The sequence below is a fragment of the Cupressus sempervirens genome, chromosome 2 (genome assembly GCF_028749045.1).
Source record: "Cupressus sempervirens isolate cs-2001-9-10 chromosome 2, ASM2874904v1, whole genome shotgun sequence".
In the NCBI taxonomy this organism is placed as follows: Eukaryota; Viridiplantae; Streptophyta; class Pinopsida; order Cupressales; family Cupressaceae; genus Cupressus; species Cupressus sempervirens.
In genome coordinates, this window is record NC_143119.1 from 656,948,137 (window position 1) to 656,966,835 (window position 18,699).

At 34.5% G+C, this 18,699-nt stretch overlaps 1 protein-coding gene across 1 annotated transcript; it reads right to left on the minus strand.

Moving 5' to 3' along the window:
- Nucleotides 1-14,783: 14,783 nt before the first annotated feature.
- On the minus strand, nucleotides 14,784-16,552 carry LOC149575085 ((R,S)-reticuline 7-O-methyltransferase-like). The gene is made up of 3 exons (XM_089814952.1): nucleotides 15,617-16,552; nucleotides 15,447-15,511; nucleotides 14,784-15,182 (listed from the first exon to the last, which is right to left on the minus strand). Exons 1-3 carry the CDS (start codon nucleotides 16,353-16,355, stop codon nucleotides 14,859-14,861), a joined length of 1,128 nt encoding a protein of 375 aa, XP_089671078.1. The 5' UTR covers nucleotides 16,356-16,552; the 3' UTR covers nucleotides 14,784-14,858.
- Nucleotides 16,553-18,699: the final 2,147 nt, after the last annotated feature.

An 18,699-nucleotide genomic window follows, 5' to 3' on the forward strand; every position in this document is an offset into this window, starting at 1 on the left:
ATACCAGCATCAACAAGGTTAGGAATATCCTCAGCAACAACCTCTAGTTGCTCTATAGGTTCTCTATCAGACTCCACAAACTAATCAACAACACCAACCTCTTCCACCTTGACCTTGCCATTCCATCTTCTCTCGCGATCAAGTCTCCTAACTGGCTAGACAACTCTCTTCTAGATTGGTAGACTCCAACTCCAACTCCAATAACATATAACTTTCTTCTTTGGTTCCTCAAATCTTTAAGAAAAAGAAGCATCCACAACAACATCTGCCTGAGCTATTGTCTCATTAATCCTCCTCTCTACTATATCACAGAGATTCACAATCATCCCAAGGTCCAATCCTTTTGGAGCCATCTTCCAAGATCTTCACAAACTCTCTGCAACAATTCACCGATAGATCAATCTTTTCAAAAAAGATCAACCTTCCATCTTTGCAACCATAGATCTATTTGCATGTCCTCCCAAGGTCCTCATGCAAACTGTCTCAACTTTAGCAATCCGTTTACACACCCAAGAACAACTTTCACTTTGATGCCACTTGACATAGTGAAAGGAAGGATAATCCCCAAAGGAGATGTCCTAGCCCCTAGCAAATAACCACACAACAGAAGAATAAATAATAACATAGATATTTAAATCCAAAATACTATCAATTCTCATAATATAATCATAAGATTTACATCCAACATGCCCAAATGTAAGGCCTTCCAAGTTATGACCAAATAGATAAGAAATTACAATAGTAATTTTGCAAGATCCCCTCAAGATCCAATCCCAACTCTAGCTAGTCCAGATACACACTCTAGTAGAAACCTCCAAGAAAGATTCAAACTTCTACTCACAAGCTTACCAAGTAATCTCCTTGTTTTCCAAGCCACAACTACTAGCTCTTCTCAAACTTTATCCAAGATCCAAGTGTAAACTACTCACATTTGATGCTCTATCCACACACTCTGGAAAACTTTGCTCACTCAGCTACTCCATTCTCCATGCTCTTCTCCAAGCTAAATCCTACACTCTCTGTGACTCTTCCACTGAATGAATGACTAAAAAATTCCACAAAATCCCCTACTTATGCCCAACTAAGCCACAAGTCAGCCACTAGCAAGTTATATTAAATAAATGCTTAAGCCACAAGTTGGCCTTGCAAGTTACAGTAAATAAACCCTCTAGCCACAAGTTACATTTAATAATGTCACCTATTCAATGCCTTTTCCCTCTTTTCTCCATTTTTATTTTTATTTTTTTCTAATTTTTGTCACTTTCTCTCTCCTCCACAATTTTTTTAAAATATTTTTTTTGTTTTTTTGATGCAAGATGCTCCTACATCATGATGAAAATAAGTTCCTTAACATTCTCTAATGAATGATGAACAAAAAATCCTATGTTATAGTTTCTCTATTGCAAGTACACTTTTACATTTTCATGTAGCTTGCATTGTTAGACTTCATGTTAATTTGCATTTTTAGGTTGCATTATGAGCTTGAGATGGGTTTCCTTCATCTTTCTTGTGGAATTTTAATCAACTGTGGTCATGTCTTGATCTTCATTTCTTTATCTTTTTTCATGATTTCAATTAAAATTTTCTATCTTAACCAGATAATTAATTTTGAGGCATTCTCTTTCTTGAAGCAAATTCTCTTTCTTCTTTCCATTTCTTTCCACCTCTTCGAAACTTCTATCTTCCATTTTCTTTCACCCCACTTCTTTTCTTCTAATTCAACTTTGGGGCATAATCTTTCATGTGTGATGATCTACCTTGGTTATGTGATACTTATGTTTTTCATTTTACATCAAGAACCTTATCTTTAGTTCAATTTGATCAAATTTATCAATTTGTTGTTTCTCCTCTATTTCATTTTGATTTTGATCACAAGGGGGCAATACCTATCAAACTTCAATCCTTGATTTAGCTTTATCAATATTTGTTCCACCTAGGGCAACCTTGTCTTTGTCAAGACAAACTATTATAAAAAATTTGTATTCTTTGTCCTGATGTGTTCCTAAGTTGACCACACATCTGTGTTTTTTTAAATCCCAAATCGACCTCACACTTGAACTGCATTCTTTGACTACATCTATTCCCAAAATGATCACACATTAGTCAAATAAGGAAAAATGTATGCACCCTAAAATGGTCGCCTAGACTATGGGGCCCCATTCTTCAATTTATCAATTTCTCGAATCAGTTTATCAATTTCTCGAATCAATTTATCAATTTCCTAAATCAATGCATTGCAATATTTTATTGAATCAATTCAAATAATTTTCCTTGATCAAATTGTAATTAATTTAATTATTTTAGTATTTCCTAAGGTTTGATCATCTTATTCTAAATCTTATTTAATTAAAATAAAACTTCTCTTTTTGGAAAAAGAGGGGTAAAAATTTATTCAATCAAATGCAAGTTACAGAGCAATGGCCAAAGGCCCAAAACCACACTACATGCTCCTATCCTCCAATAACAAATGATCAATAATCTCAGAATACTCATAAGGTAACGCATCCCTACCATTAATATCTCATCTATCCACCTTCTCCGAAGCCCACTTTGCCAAACAGTCTGCCATTCTGTTCGATTCACGAGGGATATGAAGAAAGGAGACAGAATCCAAGGAGCTACAAAGGCTAAGAATTTGTCTGGCCAAAGAGGCAAGTTGCCAACTGACAACCTCCAACCTCTGGTTATTCAACATATCAATAACAATCTAAGAGTCTGACTCACAAATGATCCTTCGCCACCCTAAAGAGCAACCACACTCAATAGCAACTTTAAGAGCCAGGGCCTCCATCAAATTATTAGAATGTTGACCCTTATACACAGAGAGGAGAAAAACCTCACCATCATCATTACCTCTACCAATAGCCCCAATACCAGCATGACCAGGGTTCCCCCAAGAAGACCCATATGTATTGATCTTCAAAAACCCAACCGGGGGAGGAGACCACCTCCCATCTCGACAAACCATTTTCTTAACATGGCTAGGTCCTTTTCTGGGAGTGCATCCCCGACTGTTATCTCCCAGGTTCAGATTCCTCACAATAGCTTGATCCCCAGGATCAATAGTAACAGACATATCACACTTTTCATAAATTGTCTCTTGAAGCCTGTTGAGAATCTTCTCCCACAGTTGGAAATAAAACTTCTCTTTTAATTAAATAAAATAGCTTCTATTTAATTTAAAAAACTTGCTCCCTTTTAATTAAATACAATCCTCACTTAAATCTCTCTTTATGATGAAAAAAAAGAAATTAAGTAAATTAAATAAAATAAATAAGCCATTTTTCTCTACACTTAAATGCACATATTTTAAAGTGGGATTCCTTAATTTTCTCTTTCTACTTTCTTGTCAAACACTCCTCTTTTCTCATTGGTGGGATTTTGTCTCACACGGATCAAGCCTTATTATCCCATATTGGTTATGAGAAACCTCCCACCTCCACAATTGACTATATAAGGAGCCATCTCCTTCTCTTTTCATAAGAAGAATAGATGTTAGTTACTATAGTATTGTTATGCTAAAGATTTGGAGAGTGATTTTGGAGGAGTTTGAGCATTAGGGTTTGGATATTGGAGCTTCATTGTAAATTCTCTTTTCTTGTCTTCTTCTCTCATGCATCCATGGATTCCATCATCATGCTTTATCCTTGCATTTTCATAATAGCTTAGAGTCATATTTGCTTTCATAGATTAATATTGCATTGTTATTTCCTTCCATGGATTAGATTTCCTTTCTTGCATTGCTTTGCATTGTTATCATTTAGATTAGCTTGTATCTTCATTTGCATGCATATTTGATAATCATGGAGACTAGCACTCTTTCTTTTCCTCTTTGAATCTCTCATTTTATGGTGTACTTGCATGGGCACAAACTAGGTCAAATTGAGGGCCTCCATTACAAACCCTTGCACTCCATGAATAGAGAGCTATGGATCACCATTTGAGATCTCATTCGTGAGCAATCTTTGATATAATTATTCATAGAAGTGTGTCAACATTTTAGCACACAGGTAACATCCCCACTGGGGTTTTTTCTCTAACCAAGGGTTTCCCTAGTTAACATATATGGTGTTATTATGTATTTTTATCTTCTTATGGTTTTTGTTTATATTGATGACATGTTTGAGAATTAACAAGGTTAATAAGATTTGTATTGAATAGATAACTAATTCACCACCACCCCCCCCCCCCCCCCCCCCCCTAGTTATCTTGGTGGACTTTACTTCCTAACACAACCTCCCATACACCATTGTACACTATTGAGGTATACTCCTCAACCATTGCATCTCACAACACTTGATGTTGTGCGACCTCCTGACAAATCGAAGACTCGCTATCTACTAACTAACTAACTAATGGTGTATTGTCACTAAGTGAGGCTAGTTATCTCTATAGTCTAGTGCTTGTTTTAGGAGCTCCCAATAATTCCTGAGTGCCCTTCTATCTTTTGAAACTCTTGGTTCCTTTTGCCAACTATAGAGGATAAAATATCAATGCTCATGCTTTTTCCCCCTTGAATCTATTGCATAATCCTTGGAGCTGCTATTAACTTCTTACTTTGATAATCTATTGGCATATGTTTGGCCCTCCTAAATGCCTTGCCCCCCATAAATTTGACATCACACCTAAATTTAACCCTCTTGGCCCTTGGAATAAATATTTAATGTTCCTTAGAGGTCTTGCTTTTCCCCACAGGGTATCCTATTTCTATAGTATGATCTAATTTAGAACATGTAGATCCTAGAATGTGAGAATATGTCAAACTCCCAAATATCCTAAAGTGACTGACATCTAGTTTCTTCCCTGTGAATGCTTGCTCTAGTATCATCTTGTCTAATGCCTTATGTGGAATTATCTTCTATATTTATATTATTATACTACATGTCTCTAAACATAAGTAATCTAGCATATCCTAGTAATATGACATAGCCCTTGCTCCCTTTGATATATAACAGTTCTTTCTCTTAGCAATCCCTTTTTTTTAGTTGCAAGGAATAATTGACTCTCTCTTCATTCCCTCGATGATACATAAATCCTAGAACTCTTTCCCTTTCTACTCACCTACATTATGTGATAGAAGAATTGTTATCTTCTTGGCTATCTAATTCTCTACAAGAGCTTTGAACTCCTAGAACCAATGAAATACTTCATCCTTGGTCTTTAAGAAGTATACAAAAAAACACAAAATAGATTTCAGAGTTTCAAATTCTTCTTTGTTATTCTTCAAACTCCATTACAACTACAATAAGAGAACAATAACTTAAGTACAAATCCAAAAATTTCTTTTGTAGGCATCTTTTCCACAAAAATAGTTCTTTGTTATTTTTAGTAATTTGTAGAACTACTTTAAAAATTTGAATTGCTTCCTAGAACTAAGATAAGGTGAACTGCCAACCAACCTTTGAAATTGGAAATATTTTTTTGAGGTTATTAAGAAAAACAACATTCTTAAAAAAAAATTAAAAACACTAAAAGTTCATGCATGTTCTCCTCTAGTTGAAAAGAATGCAACTCTTACAAGTTAATTTTGAATGCATACTTCTTGTTGGGATTTAATCCATCCTGTTATACCAAATATCTATTGTGTTGACTTGAAGAAGAGAAAATTAAAGCCCTCTTGAAGTAAGTCTACTTATTTTTCTCGGTCTTCCAATTCTTCCCTTGAGTTCTTCTTCCTCTTTTTTCCCTTAACCTAGTTCATATTCACATCCTCTTAGCCTCTAGATTCCAAATTTCTATTTCTTGTGTATGTATGTTTGTAGCATCATCATTTATGTCTTTAACAAACAACTTTGTAACATCTTCACTAGAAACCTTATAATTAATAGGCATTTTCACTTGTTCAATTTGAGCATCAGATTCAAATAATTGTAAATGACAAAGAGATTCATCTACAACTGTATTTAGCTTGCCTTCTTCAATACTTTGTCAAAATAGTGATAGGTACACTAACCATTTCATTTTCTACCTCTTTCTCTATTGGTTTTGCCCTTGCTTGCCTTTTCCTCTTTTGAATAATCTTTCTAATAAGCCATGTGATCCTCTTCTTAATTGGCAGGTATCATTTTCTCATATGTAATCCTATTATCTTTCCCATTCATTCCAAGGTCTTATTTACTTTTGTATTCTTTCTTGCAATCTTTGCTTGCCTCATGTTTTCCTATCTCCTCTTCCTCTCGTTAACTTCTCTTTAATTTTCTTGCTTTGAAAAATAGTCATCTTGCAAATACCTCTTCAACAAATCCATCTCTTCAAGAAAGTCTTTTTAACCTTGCTTCCACTTTGTCTTTGCCTCACCTCAATCATTTTCTCATATGTAATTCTATTATCTTTCCCATTCGTTCTAAGGTCTTATTTACTTTTGTATTCTTTCTCACAATCTCCGCTTGCCTCATATTTTCCTCTTTCCTCTTCCTCTCGTTAACTTCTCTTTAATTTTCTTGCTTTGACAAATAATCATCTTGCAAATACCTCTTCAACAAATCCATCTCTTCAAGAAAGTCTTTTTAACCTTGCTTCCACTTTGTTTTTGCCTCACCTCGGTCTTTTCTCTTCTCTAGCTAGTCTTTTGGAAACCAACTTCTCTCTTCAACTTGCAGAAAAAAAAAGAAAAAAAAAACAAACTCTCTTTCCCAAACCTACTGGGCTCTGATACCAAATGATGTAGTCAAAATTCCTCTAACAATATATAGAAACATAAGAAAGAAAAAAAACACAAAAGATTTTCAGAATTACAATCCTTCCTTATTATTCTTCCCACCACTGCACTATAATTAGAGAAAACACAAATTTAAGTATAAATCTAAAATTTTCCATTTTTCGGTAATTTTTAAAAATAACAAAAAAATTTTGAGTTTTTTTGTGAAACTTCTTAAACTCTAAGATAAGGTGAACTCCCAAATAATTCAAAATTGGAAATAATATTTTGAGATTATTAATAAAAGCAACTTTCTAAAAAACTAAGGTAAACACCCAAAATCTTAAAAAGCCACTAAAAACTCTTGCATCAAATATTCAAATAATAATACTTGGTGCTTATAGAGAACTATAAGTATTAGCATTTATTCATTACTTGATAGCTCCCAAAATATTAGTGTCACTTAGTCATTTAGTGCTATGAATAGTAACATATTAGACAAGGTACTTAAACAAACAAACAAATTTGGTTAGCGTATAAACTTACTACAAGCACCATTAAACATACTACAACTATCATTTATATTGAAAAAATATATATAGACTTTTATTGATGTTTACAAGACCAAATAATCTATAAGACCTTATTGATAGAAATTAAAATTAAATAATAGAACACATACTCTAGATATTGAACAAATCTTATTATGTAATCCATACTAGACTTTTAGCTAATTAAATATATTTTTATATCTTAAAAATAGTTCAAGGAAGTTCATTACATCAACTCATAGACAATTAGTTTTTGAACAACAACAAAATATCATCCTCATATTGTATCTAGACTGACACAAGTATGTAGAACTATGACATATACATATGTTTATCTTAACAAATGGCTACATATCAAAACATACATGTTGAAAACATGGGAAAAAATGAAGTTGGTAATAAGCATTTGAATGGTTCAATAACTACTAATACAATAAAAACCAATTAACATGTAAATGGTAGAGTAGATGTTAAAACAAAAAATCAAATTGTTCTATCAAAACAAACTCTCTATTTAATAGCTTGATGCATTGTAGTTCTTTCCTTGCTATAAGAGATTCCAAATATGAATCAATAGTGAAATTTCTTGTAAGTGTTTTTAGAGTCTATTCTAAGAAGATCGTCATGAATAATTGTAATTAGATTGTGAATAAAACTCGTATCTTTACCAAGTACATAGAAGCATGTAAAATAGTTGGATACTTGAAGAGTTGATTGAGCATCTAATGAAGCGGTAATAATGTTACTCGTCAAGTAAAATAGTTATTATTGAAAACAAGTAACTATGAAAAAGGTAATGCTAGTAGGAGACAAAAGGGTGCAATGAAGTATTGGTTGTTTTGAACCATTCATGGACATTTAACATGATGCATAAAAGAGATAGTAATGACAATGTTAAAGAGAATGACAGAGAGGGGATGGTATTTACTAGTATAGAAGTAGTATATAGATTCACTTTAACTATCACATGTCAAATAGAAGGCAGTCTAATGCAATATGCACATCATTTTGCTCACTCCTTTTGTAGATGTTAAATATAAGAGGTGTAATTTCATGGGGTCATAGGACACACAATGTTTTCTTGATGACCTTTTTTTTCATTTAGGACACAATGAGTGGAATAATCATAGGATCATAGAAAAAGATGATAGCCACATGCTCAATAGACATAGTTGGATTTTCTATACCGAAGTACATTAAAAAATAGAGACCATGAAAAATAGTGATAAGTGCTACAAATATAGGATATAGATGAAAGCTTTGAAGATCACTCAATGTTATTGATTGGATCTAAGATTTTCTCATGCCAAGTCATATAAATAAGTTGTAGCATTCTTTATCGGTCGCTTCCTTCTAATGGTGGGAACTAATGGTTTTGAGTATCTAATTTCTATTTGTGTTTGCCTAAGGACCTAAGCAAATGGAAAATAATTTCATTATACCATGGCCAATGGGATATTTTCTGTTAAAATGAATTTCTCAATTATAATTCCAATTTTTAGATTGGTCCATTTTTCCTAGTAGTACTTTTATCTTATACCTAAGAAAAGTTGGCAGAAAATAGGGGCAGGGGTTTGTGACATCCTACAACATTTTAAGGACACATATTTGGAGGTTTTTGTAACAAAATCTATTATATGTAGACACATGGTTTGCATGATGAAAAATATCATGTATTACAACACACATATATATTTCTTCTAGTTATGAAGTCTTCTCTTTCTACGCATAGACTTGATGACTACCCCTTGCTTTGTTTACAACAAGCAGTCTCAACACTTTGAGTCATGAGGGGATTTCACTATCATTTTCAATCAAATTTTCCTCAATTGCAAATTTGTGTGTTATGTTGTAAAGAAGATTAGTATAATGGGATGCTTTATATCATTTTAATTCACAATTTCTCTTATCTCCATTTTAGTTGTATGCTACTTATAAGTTTTTCTTTTGTGCAAATATTTCTTTCTAAAGAAAAAGGAGGAACCATCAATGGATGTTTCACATCCAGAATCTCATATATGGAAACTAATAGATTTAGCAAGGGCAATTTGATAAGAGTTGGAGGTGATGCCTCTATTTATAAAGGAGTTTTGAATATTGGAATATTGATAGATGTTAAGGCTCTCAATTTGGAGAATGAAGCAAGTCATTAAAGTTTTGACATTGAATGCAAATAATTCAAAGATTTTGTTTTTGAGTTCATGCCTTATGGAAATTTAGACAACAATTTGCCATGTGATATTGACAAGTGTAATATTGGAGGTGTCTGTAAAATGGATTTATAGAGACATGTATAGACATACTTAAACATTGTCTGTGGCTTGGCATATATCCATCACAATTATTCAATTAATGTTATTCTTTGAGACTCGAAGCATGACAATGAACTTCTCTAGACTTCTATATGGCAGCACATATAGCTGATTTTGGAAACACCCATACACTACCTAAAATGTCTAGGCATCATTATCATCATCAACACTAAAAGGTGATCCATGCTACATTGCACTTTCTTCAGTTCTACAATGATGTTTTCATTTAATTATTATTTTTTTCTAACTCTTTTTTGTGATTGGTTAATGGTATCTTTGTTGGGGCTTAATTTTTCCTTACAAAATAGATTTGGTATTTTTTTTTATGATGGCCAAATAAAACAAAACAATATTTTTTTTCAAGATTTCTTATGCTACCACTTATGGCTACATTGTTATGTGCAGGTACAAGTGCAATTGTGCGTTTGGCATTCTTTAACATAGTGTTTTTCTTGTTTGTGCCTCTACATTTTTCTTACATGCCCCTTTGGAAGCATTGGAGGGTTTTCTCCCACTTGGGTTGTCTTATAAACCACAATTGTATTCAAGGCTGCACATAATGCATAGTCTTGAACTTTTAATTAATTTATTTATTTCAAGAACTTCAAGCAAAACATTGTGCTATATAATTGTGTTATAGTATTGTAGGTCTTACATTTGCATAAATATTAGGCATCATAATGTTTTGGGCATTTACTTCTTTTTGGCTTTAAAAAAACCTTGTATAAATGTTGTACTAGATTTGTGCATTAAATTTAAAGAATGTTCTCCAAAAACTATGTTGGATTTAAACCTCTATTTTTAAATTAGTTATTTTTCTTTTTGTATTTGAGAATAATTTTGACTTTGGATGTATTTGCATCTATTATTTTGTCACCATTTTTTAATCTAAAAAACAAAGCTCAAAGAGCATGCTTACACACACAGGAATTTTAAAGTACTCACATGTTTTGAAGTGTTATATTGGTTAATTCAAAACATTAATTACATAGTTCACGTGTTTTACAATTGTAAATACTGCTAAACCTATTTACCAACAAATAGTTATAAGACGTTTTCAAGTCAACATGAAGAGTTCAATTTTCAAAAGAAGTTCTAATAGTTGCTCTTAGTAGGAAGAGGAGTGGGCTTTGAGAGCTTGGAAGTAGACAAGGATAATGATCCTTGTGGCTATGGCAATGTGTTAATCTCTTCTGTATGACCTTTTGTGGTCTTCAAAGGAGTTTGTGAAGATGGGGTCTTCCTAGCTTTTATGGCTTCATATGCTCTGCTTCTTGTTAGTGTGGTTCAGTTTGGGAATGTTATTCTCTACCAGAAGGTCTAGCTTCTTGTCTCTAGTTGTATCTATAGTCGCGTGCTCTTCTTTGCAGGTTTGTTGTACTCTCCCAAGCTCTTATTGGGACTTTGCTAATTTTGACCCTTACTGATGAATGGGATGAGCCAGTTGTTTGTGTCGATGGGTGTCCTTGTAATGGCAGAAGGGTTGTGTTGTTTAGCTTCCCTATTCAAGAATTTTCCAAGACCCTTAGTTGGTCTTGCATGGCTTTGTGTGTTCATCAAAAGTCAGTTGTTGCTTGTTGTAATGCACATTTGGAGATGTTGGATGATAACATGACTGGCTTTGTTGGGGCGTTGTTGGTTGCACATCTCATTTTCCTTCTATGTAGATGTTGGTCAAACTCCCTTTGTTCGATCACGGACTAAGTCTATTTTTTTAATTGGTGGATAACCTTCTCCTTATTGTGCATTGTTTGGACTTCCTTCTTTCTTTGTGACACTTTTTTTTTCTTGGTGGGAGAAAGATCTTGTTAACCAATATGGTGGTGTTACTCCTTTGTGGGTTATTTTTCATTGGTCTCTTCATGAGACTATCTTTCTTGCAAGCTTCACTATTATGGTGGGAGCAATGTCCTCCATATTTCTTCTTGTGTTGCATGTGTTGTAGATGGTGTGTCTACTAGAGGGAATGATCTCTCTGTGATCTCTACTGTAAAAGAATTGTGGAAACAACTAGCAAATGGGGTCACAATCTTATTTTTTGTTGATGATGTCCTTTATGCTAGGGTTGGTGTTTTTACTAAGAAGATGAAGAATCTTCAACCTGGAGAGTTGGATTGGATGATAGGCTTCAAACAACCTAAGTATGTCTTTTTTGCTTTGATTTGATGTTGGTGGGCATTTGGTTCCTTTGGCTTTGTGTTAGATTGTCCCTTTTATGCAATTGGGGCAGTGGCTTCATTTCTCTTTGTTTCTGTGTCCAGGTGTTTGCTAACAATTTTCAAGGGCACATTCTGGACCCTTATTTTTTGTTAAGATTTGCAACTAGCTTGGGGGTCTTTCTCAACCATGTGGTTGTTAGTAGAGTGTTACTAATCGAGAGAGGGGCTTGGAATCCACAATTTACTCCTTTTTTCATAGTTCCTATGGAGGTGGTGTTGTCTTTTATAGAGGTGGAGATTTTTGTTGTGAAGATGGAGGTGGATGAGTCTTCTATTGAGGTGAAGGCTTTCTTTGCAAATATGGAGGTTCCTTTTAGTGGAGTTATTTTTAGATGGTGGTTTTATGGCATTAGCCTTGCTTTGTCAATCTTTCTCTTTGTTGCCCCTATTGAGGTGGGATCCTTGACTATTGAGGTGGTAAGGGGTTCTACAACTAGTGGAGAGATCTACAACTAGGGGTGCTCAAATTAATAACTAGGGTGTTGTTGTTGTGTCCAAAAAGATCTTTGCCAACCCTGTCCTTTCCAAAGGTTTTTGGATTGAGCCCTTTATTGGGGGTGGCTATCAGTGTGTTCTTATTTGCCTCTTTTGGCAAATGCTTTGTAATTGTAAGTTGGAGCCTTCAGCTCTTTGTCGCACTCAGCCTCTCTTGGCATTGCATTCTCTTAGGTGGTTTAGTTGTGCCAGTGCTTTTGTTTTTTATAGCGGTAAAAGGTAGTTGTTTTCTGTTTACTTCAGTTTCACTTGCTGCCATCAATGTACTTTTAATGGTGGTCTTGTGTCAATCCTCTAGGATTGTCTTCATTGTATAGGGTTAGCCCCCTAATTTGGTTGCTACTTAATTCAAAAACATGCAAAGATCAGAATATGTAAAATAAACTAGGCTACTTTGGCTTTTCTGTTGATGCTTCTTCAATAGTTGAACATGGATTCATAATCTATTGCAAAGGCTAATAAACTTTTAGTCCTCCATCTATCTGCAATAAATTTAAAGCCCTACATCTACTACAAAGGTTCAATCTTTGTGTTTGGGTTACAATTGTCATTTAATGAACACAATTCATCCTATTAGTGATATTTCATCAAAAGTGAGTTCAATTAAGTAGCAGAAATGAATATATGCTTCCAATGTGATTCTTTCTTCATTAGCCATAATTGACATTTGCAATAAGATACCAGCCTTCGAGTATCTACCATACCAAAAGTTGTTCCACTCCAAAAGTAAGCTTTACGTGCAAGTTGCCCAATACCATGCCTTAAATGTCATGTATAGCTTTAAATAAGTAAATTTAAAGCTAATTGTTCTTGTAACTTTTTTCTTCTTATACTTAAGAGATCTCTATAAAAATGATTTTATCATGCTTATTCCACACACAAAATTGAGGTTTGGGCTAAATAGGACCTCTTAATTATTTGGTTTATTATATATTGCATATGCCTCCATAGTTTTGTTAATTATGCTATTTGAAGGCAAAATTTGAAGAGCATTATACTCATACTAAGACACAAACAAACTATTTGCAAGTGGCTGGGACATTTAACCAGGTAAGTGATAAGTCACATTACATTCAGGTTTGAAGACTCAAAGTACTAATTTATGTGTGCAATAGAAAAGCGTAATTGTGTTTTCACTTTTAGATTCATAATAACAATATAATATTTTAATATTACACTTTTACATATATAATAACAATACATTATTTTGATATTCAAAGATTATTACTAATCTTTCAATTATACATTCTACTCTTTGCTACTACTGCAACTGAAAATTTTCTTAGATTTTGTCTTTGTCAATATGTCCCTATATCAATAATGCTTTGAAGTCCACAAGACTCTCCTTGTTGAACTTTAAACTGTTCTTACACCACAGCAACATTACTGAATTTCAGCTTTGTGGACTTCAAACTATCCCTTACACCATAGCAACATTATTGAATTTCTTCTCTAAATTAATTGAGACAACACCACTGTCCTCTTCCCCTATCTTCCTACTTTTGAATTGACACTGCTATTAGGCCCCGTTTGGTTGGGGAAGATGAATTTGACGCATAATCAGGTTATCTTATAACCAGGTTTTCGAAGGTTGACACGAAAGATGAATATACTATGGACCCTACAATATTATTTAAAAAACTGTCATGAAATTCAAAACCTGGTTTTAATTTCGAATTCCACCTTTTTATTGGAAGATGAAATTGAAAACCAGGTTATAATTTTAACCAACCAAATGCTCATATTTTCCTGCAAAACCTGGTTTTAACCCTGATAACCTGGTTTTGGCCCTCATCTTCCAACAACCAAACAGAACCTTATAACTTCAAATTTACCTACTGCACAACACCCAGCCAAACCAACAAATTCTCCTATGCACCTACCACCCCACGCTCTCTCCCCTCCCCACCCAGCGCTTGTTTTCTTTATAACTGTGGGTGATCGTTTCAAAGGAAATCATTGGTAAATAAATATGGAAATGGCCACATCCATTAAAGAAGATAAGTTGAGCCAAAAGGACTTCAGAAGGAGTTGAAAATCTCAAGTGACTTCTTCTCACAAATGAGGGTTGAAGACCTAAAGCACAATCCAAGTGGCAGGATAGAGTACTGAAGGAGCACCATTTTCAAAACCTTTAGTGTAGAAACAACGGTGGAGGCTATGGGAAGTTGAAAACTGTCTTAATAACCCCATTTAAGAAATTAAAATGAACAAGCATGAAGATAGAAAATCAGAAGTTTTCATAGTTTTAAGTCTTTGTTTTGGGCCTTGGAACGAAAGCTTCGAGGATGTCTATCAATTTGAATTGAATCAATTCTAACAACTACCTATAGAAAGTCATTTAGTTTCGACTTCTCTTTCGTGTTGCTTGTGCGGCCTGCAAACTAAAAATTTCAACCACTAGTGCAGGAAAATATGGGGATTTTTATTTTGGAATATGTTCCTTTCGACCCAAAAAAACCAAATGCAAACATCCTCATATACTGTACTGAGATTTAGTGGAGAAAAGTACAAAAGCAAAGTCTGTAAACAAAAGACATTAGAGAACTTGATTCACAAAACAGGGTAGTACAGTTCAAACCAAGCTTCTTTTAACAATAGAAAAATATTAATGAAAACAAACAAGTACAGTCCAAGCAATCCATCATTTCTCAAGATGATCAGTAAAAGCTTCTATTATTGACATTTGCAATGGCTCAGAAGGCAGCGGGATTATACTATAGCGGTTAAATCCAGATGCTTGCAGTAATTTTCTCCACTCTCCTTCCCTTCTCTCTTTACCTCTTGTGGCTGACAGCATTATCATATCCCTTATTCCTCCTATTTCTTCTGACCAGCTGGACTTGCTCTGCCCTGGCTCTGGCAACACCATTTCTACCAATATCAATTTCCCTTCCTTTGGCAGAGCTTGATGACAGTTCTTCAGGATTTTCTTGCACTCCTCGTCTCCCCAGTCATGCAAAATTGACTGTAACAGTAATGAAAAGAATACGTTTACAGTTTACTACATCACCAATTTCCTCACTAAAAATTCTGACCCTAAATTTTTAACATCATATATTACTATGAAAACCTCAGATTGTCTGAAATTCCTACAAATTGTCAACAATACCAGCTAAGGAGAGCATGAAACAGGGCAAATTTAAGAATAGCTAACAAATTTGTCTCAGAAAACTACAGAGCTGAATCCTGATACAACTTGCTGTAAAAAAAAATTGATTTAAGGCCTTACCTTCATAAATATAACATCTCCATTTGGAACGCTAACAAACATGTCGCCTGCAATGTGTTGCACACCTGTACCACAAACAGATCATAAACAAAGGGCAAGGTTTTGATTTTCCAAAATACGTGAAGGAAAAGGAAAACAAAGTTCGATCGCTGTGTGTGAAAAGCAAGTACCAGCATAATTGGGAGCCTCTGAGATTACATCAGGGAGATCAAAATTACAGCACTTGATATTAGGGAAAGAGCGGGAAATGACAGAAATTGTGGAACCGTTTCCACCGGCAACGTCCACCAGAGTCCTCAACTCCATCTTGCTGAATCCATCGCCATAGGCCGCTAAAATGTCTTTCACCAGGATCTTCGAATATGTTCCCATGGCCTCATTAAACAGCCTGCCAAGCTCAGGATTGCCCTCGGCAAGGGAGAAGAACATTTTTCCGTGAGCCAGCTCAAACGGAAAACCGCTCCCGAGTAAAATACTCTCGCCCAAACGATGCCACGGAGTAATTAGCGATTCGTGAGTGTGCAGTAACAAATAGGGAGCAAAAGTCCCTTCCTTTGCTCCTCCATTGTCGCTATCTTTGACAAGCCACTTCGAAATGGGCGTAAGGCCGTATTTAATGGCGGAGTCCGGCACTAGGGTTTGGGAGAAAATGCCTCTAGTGGCCAGAAATGAGAGTGTGCGGGAGAGGAAATCTATGTTTGGTGAAGGGGAAGGCAGAAATCCGGTGATTTCCTCTGCGGAAAGCATCGATCCAGGTCCACCCTTGGCAATAATGTCTGGAATTTCTAATTCCACAGCCCATCGCAGCCCTAGGGAGTACATAAAATTGAACATTAGCTTCCACAGATCGATAAAACCTTCCAAATCCTTGCCATTTCGCTTATCTGAATCTGATTTCTCTGAATCCATTGTTGCCTTTGCACGATTCTGCCCTTCACATTTCTCGTTTATAAGCTACTCGCGCCACTCTCCTTGCTATCCAACCTCGAATTCTACATGAACAATCCATGAATTGAATAGTCTGGTTATTTTTTCAAGTCTTCTTTCGAGTCCAATGGCATCTTTGGCACTGCGCACACAAAGAAATACGTAGGCTCTATACGTACCTGAGGATAATTAAATGATAATGTTATATTGAGTTTAATTTGTTTGCTTGTGATTGGATTCCAAACAGGTTTGGAATTGGAGGGTCACATATGATTTTTTTTTAATGATTATTTTATTGTTTCAATGTCTTTTATTTAAATAAGAATTAGTAAATAGTTATAAGAAAATAGTTAAAGATTAAAAAATATAGAATATGTAATAAAATTGATTGTGATAAATTAAAAATTAAGCTAGATGGTAACAAAAAAATTTGTAAAAGAATTAAAATGAAGTACTATTGTAACAATATTTTGAAAAATTGAGCATACGTCTGCATGTCTTCTAAAGTGGGTATATACTACATTTAAAGGTGGTGGATTTTTTTTTTTTTTTTTGAAGATTGTGGTTGTACATTAAAGACCTAACTCATTTTTTTAACTAGATCTATAATTTATGTTGCAAAACTGAATTTTAAAATGTCTAATTGTGTGGTTGGGTCGATGCATGTTTAGGAGTGAAACTTCAATAGAAAACATTTAGTATAAATAAAAAAGATGAAGCCACTTTGATTTAATTCTTAGTTCCTACTACATTTTTATGTGGAATTGAAAACAATGATATTTGAGTTAGCTAATTAAAAAACTAGCAATCATAAATGAAATAATTAAAAAAGAAAATAGAGTGGAGATCGTGACTTGAAACCATACATTCTATGATTGGCTTCACAATTGAGTCATAGGTTAGTAGGGCATGTGACAAGCCTCCTTCTTTTGTGAAGAGATAAGAGTAGCAACAGAGTTGGATTTGGTATTCTTGGAACTTAGATATTTTTTTATCTATGTTGCCATCAATGCCAAAGGGGGAGATTGTTAGCATGAATGTTGATGGCATTCCTTTGGGGGAGTATTCTAAGCATTGCTAGAATAGTTAGGGAGATTGTTAGCATGATTGACATATTGCATTCATAACTATGTTTGTCATTGGTGTCAACATAGTATTGTTTCTATAAAGACTAACATAGTAGTAAATGAAGAACAAGGTCGTACAGATTGTGTATTGGTGATGAGGTCAAGCACAATTAAGGATATGTTCTACATTGTGTCCTGATAACATTGACAAGTGCACATGCAAAAAGTCGAAGACATATGAAAGTTATTTATGATTTATAGAGGACAAATGGGTAGACAGAGTTCCTAAGAAGTGATTTCTAATGTTTGGATTGTATCTCTGAACAGGGATAGAGTCGTGATGAGAAAAGTTAGATAGTGACAATAGATAGCCTAATGATGACATCAGTGAGTGCGCAAGATTAAAGGTCGCACGTGTGAGAAGTTGTAATTACTGTGAGCCAACAGTGTCTTGTAATTACGAAAAAATGTAATGAATTGTAATATCTTAATGAGGTCCTATTATAATTAATTGGGAAAGCCTCAAGGCCGACTCAGTGAATTATTTGAGGATATGGTATAAAGGAAGGTTATTTTCCTTTTGATGAAGTGTGAACGTGAATGTAGTTGTGTATTGAGCAAGTGATATGCAAAGTTGATAAATGTGTGTAAGTGATCAAAGGGATCAGTGTGATGCAAATTTGAAGATCTGGTATTGAGATCTAAGAAGGTATTTGGTGCAGTATTGGCATAGTAAGAGGACATAGAAAGAGTTCAAGTTGTGAAGATCAATTTTAGTTCTGTTATGTTGAAAGGAATAATATAGAGGGTAGTTGAACAATGAGTTTGGTGGTCTTGCCCCTGAAGTTGTTTGGACAGTGGGCCTATCTGCTTTCTACAACTCCTAACAGGGTTGGAAGCTCCTAATAGAAATTGATATGTACAGAATGTATTTTACTAGCTTCTAACATAATTCATCCTCTTACAAGGAAATTTAATATTAGGACATCATTTTGTGGATACCATCCCCACTGGGGTTTGCCCTTTGATCAAGGGTTTCCCTAGTTTACATATATGGTGTTATGTGTGTGTGTATCTTCTTATGGTTGTTGATTATATTGTTCACATGTTTAAGGTTTAATAAGGTTGATAAAAGTTATATTGATTTGATAACTAATTCACCCTCCCATCCCCTCTCCCCTTTCAGTTATCTTGGTGGACTTTACTTTCTAACGATCCTATGTGACAATTGGCAGAAGTTATGCTTCATCTTCTTGGGT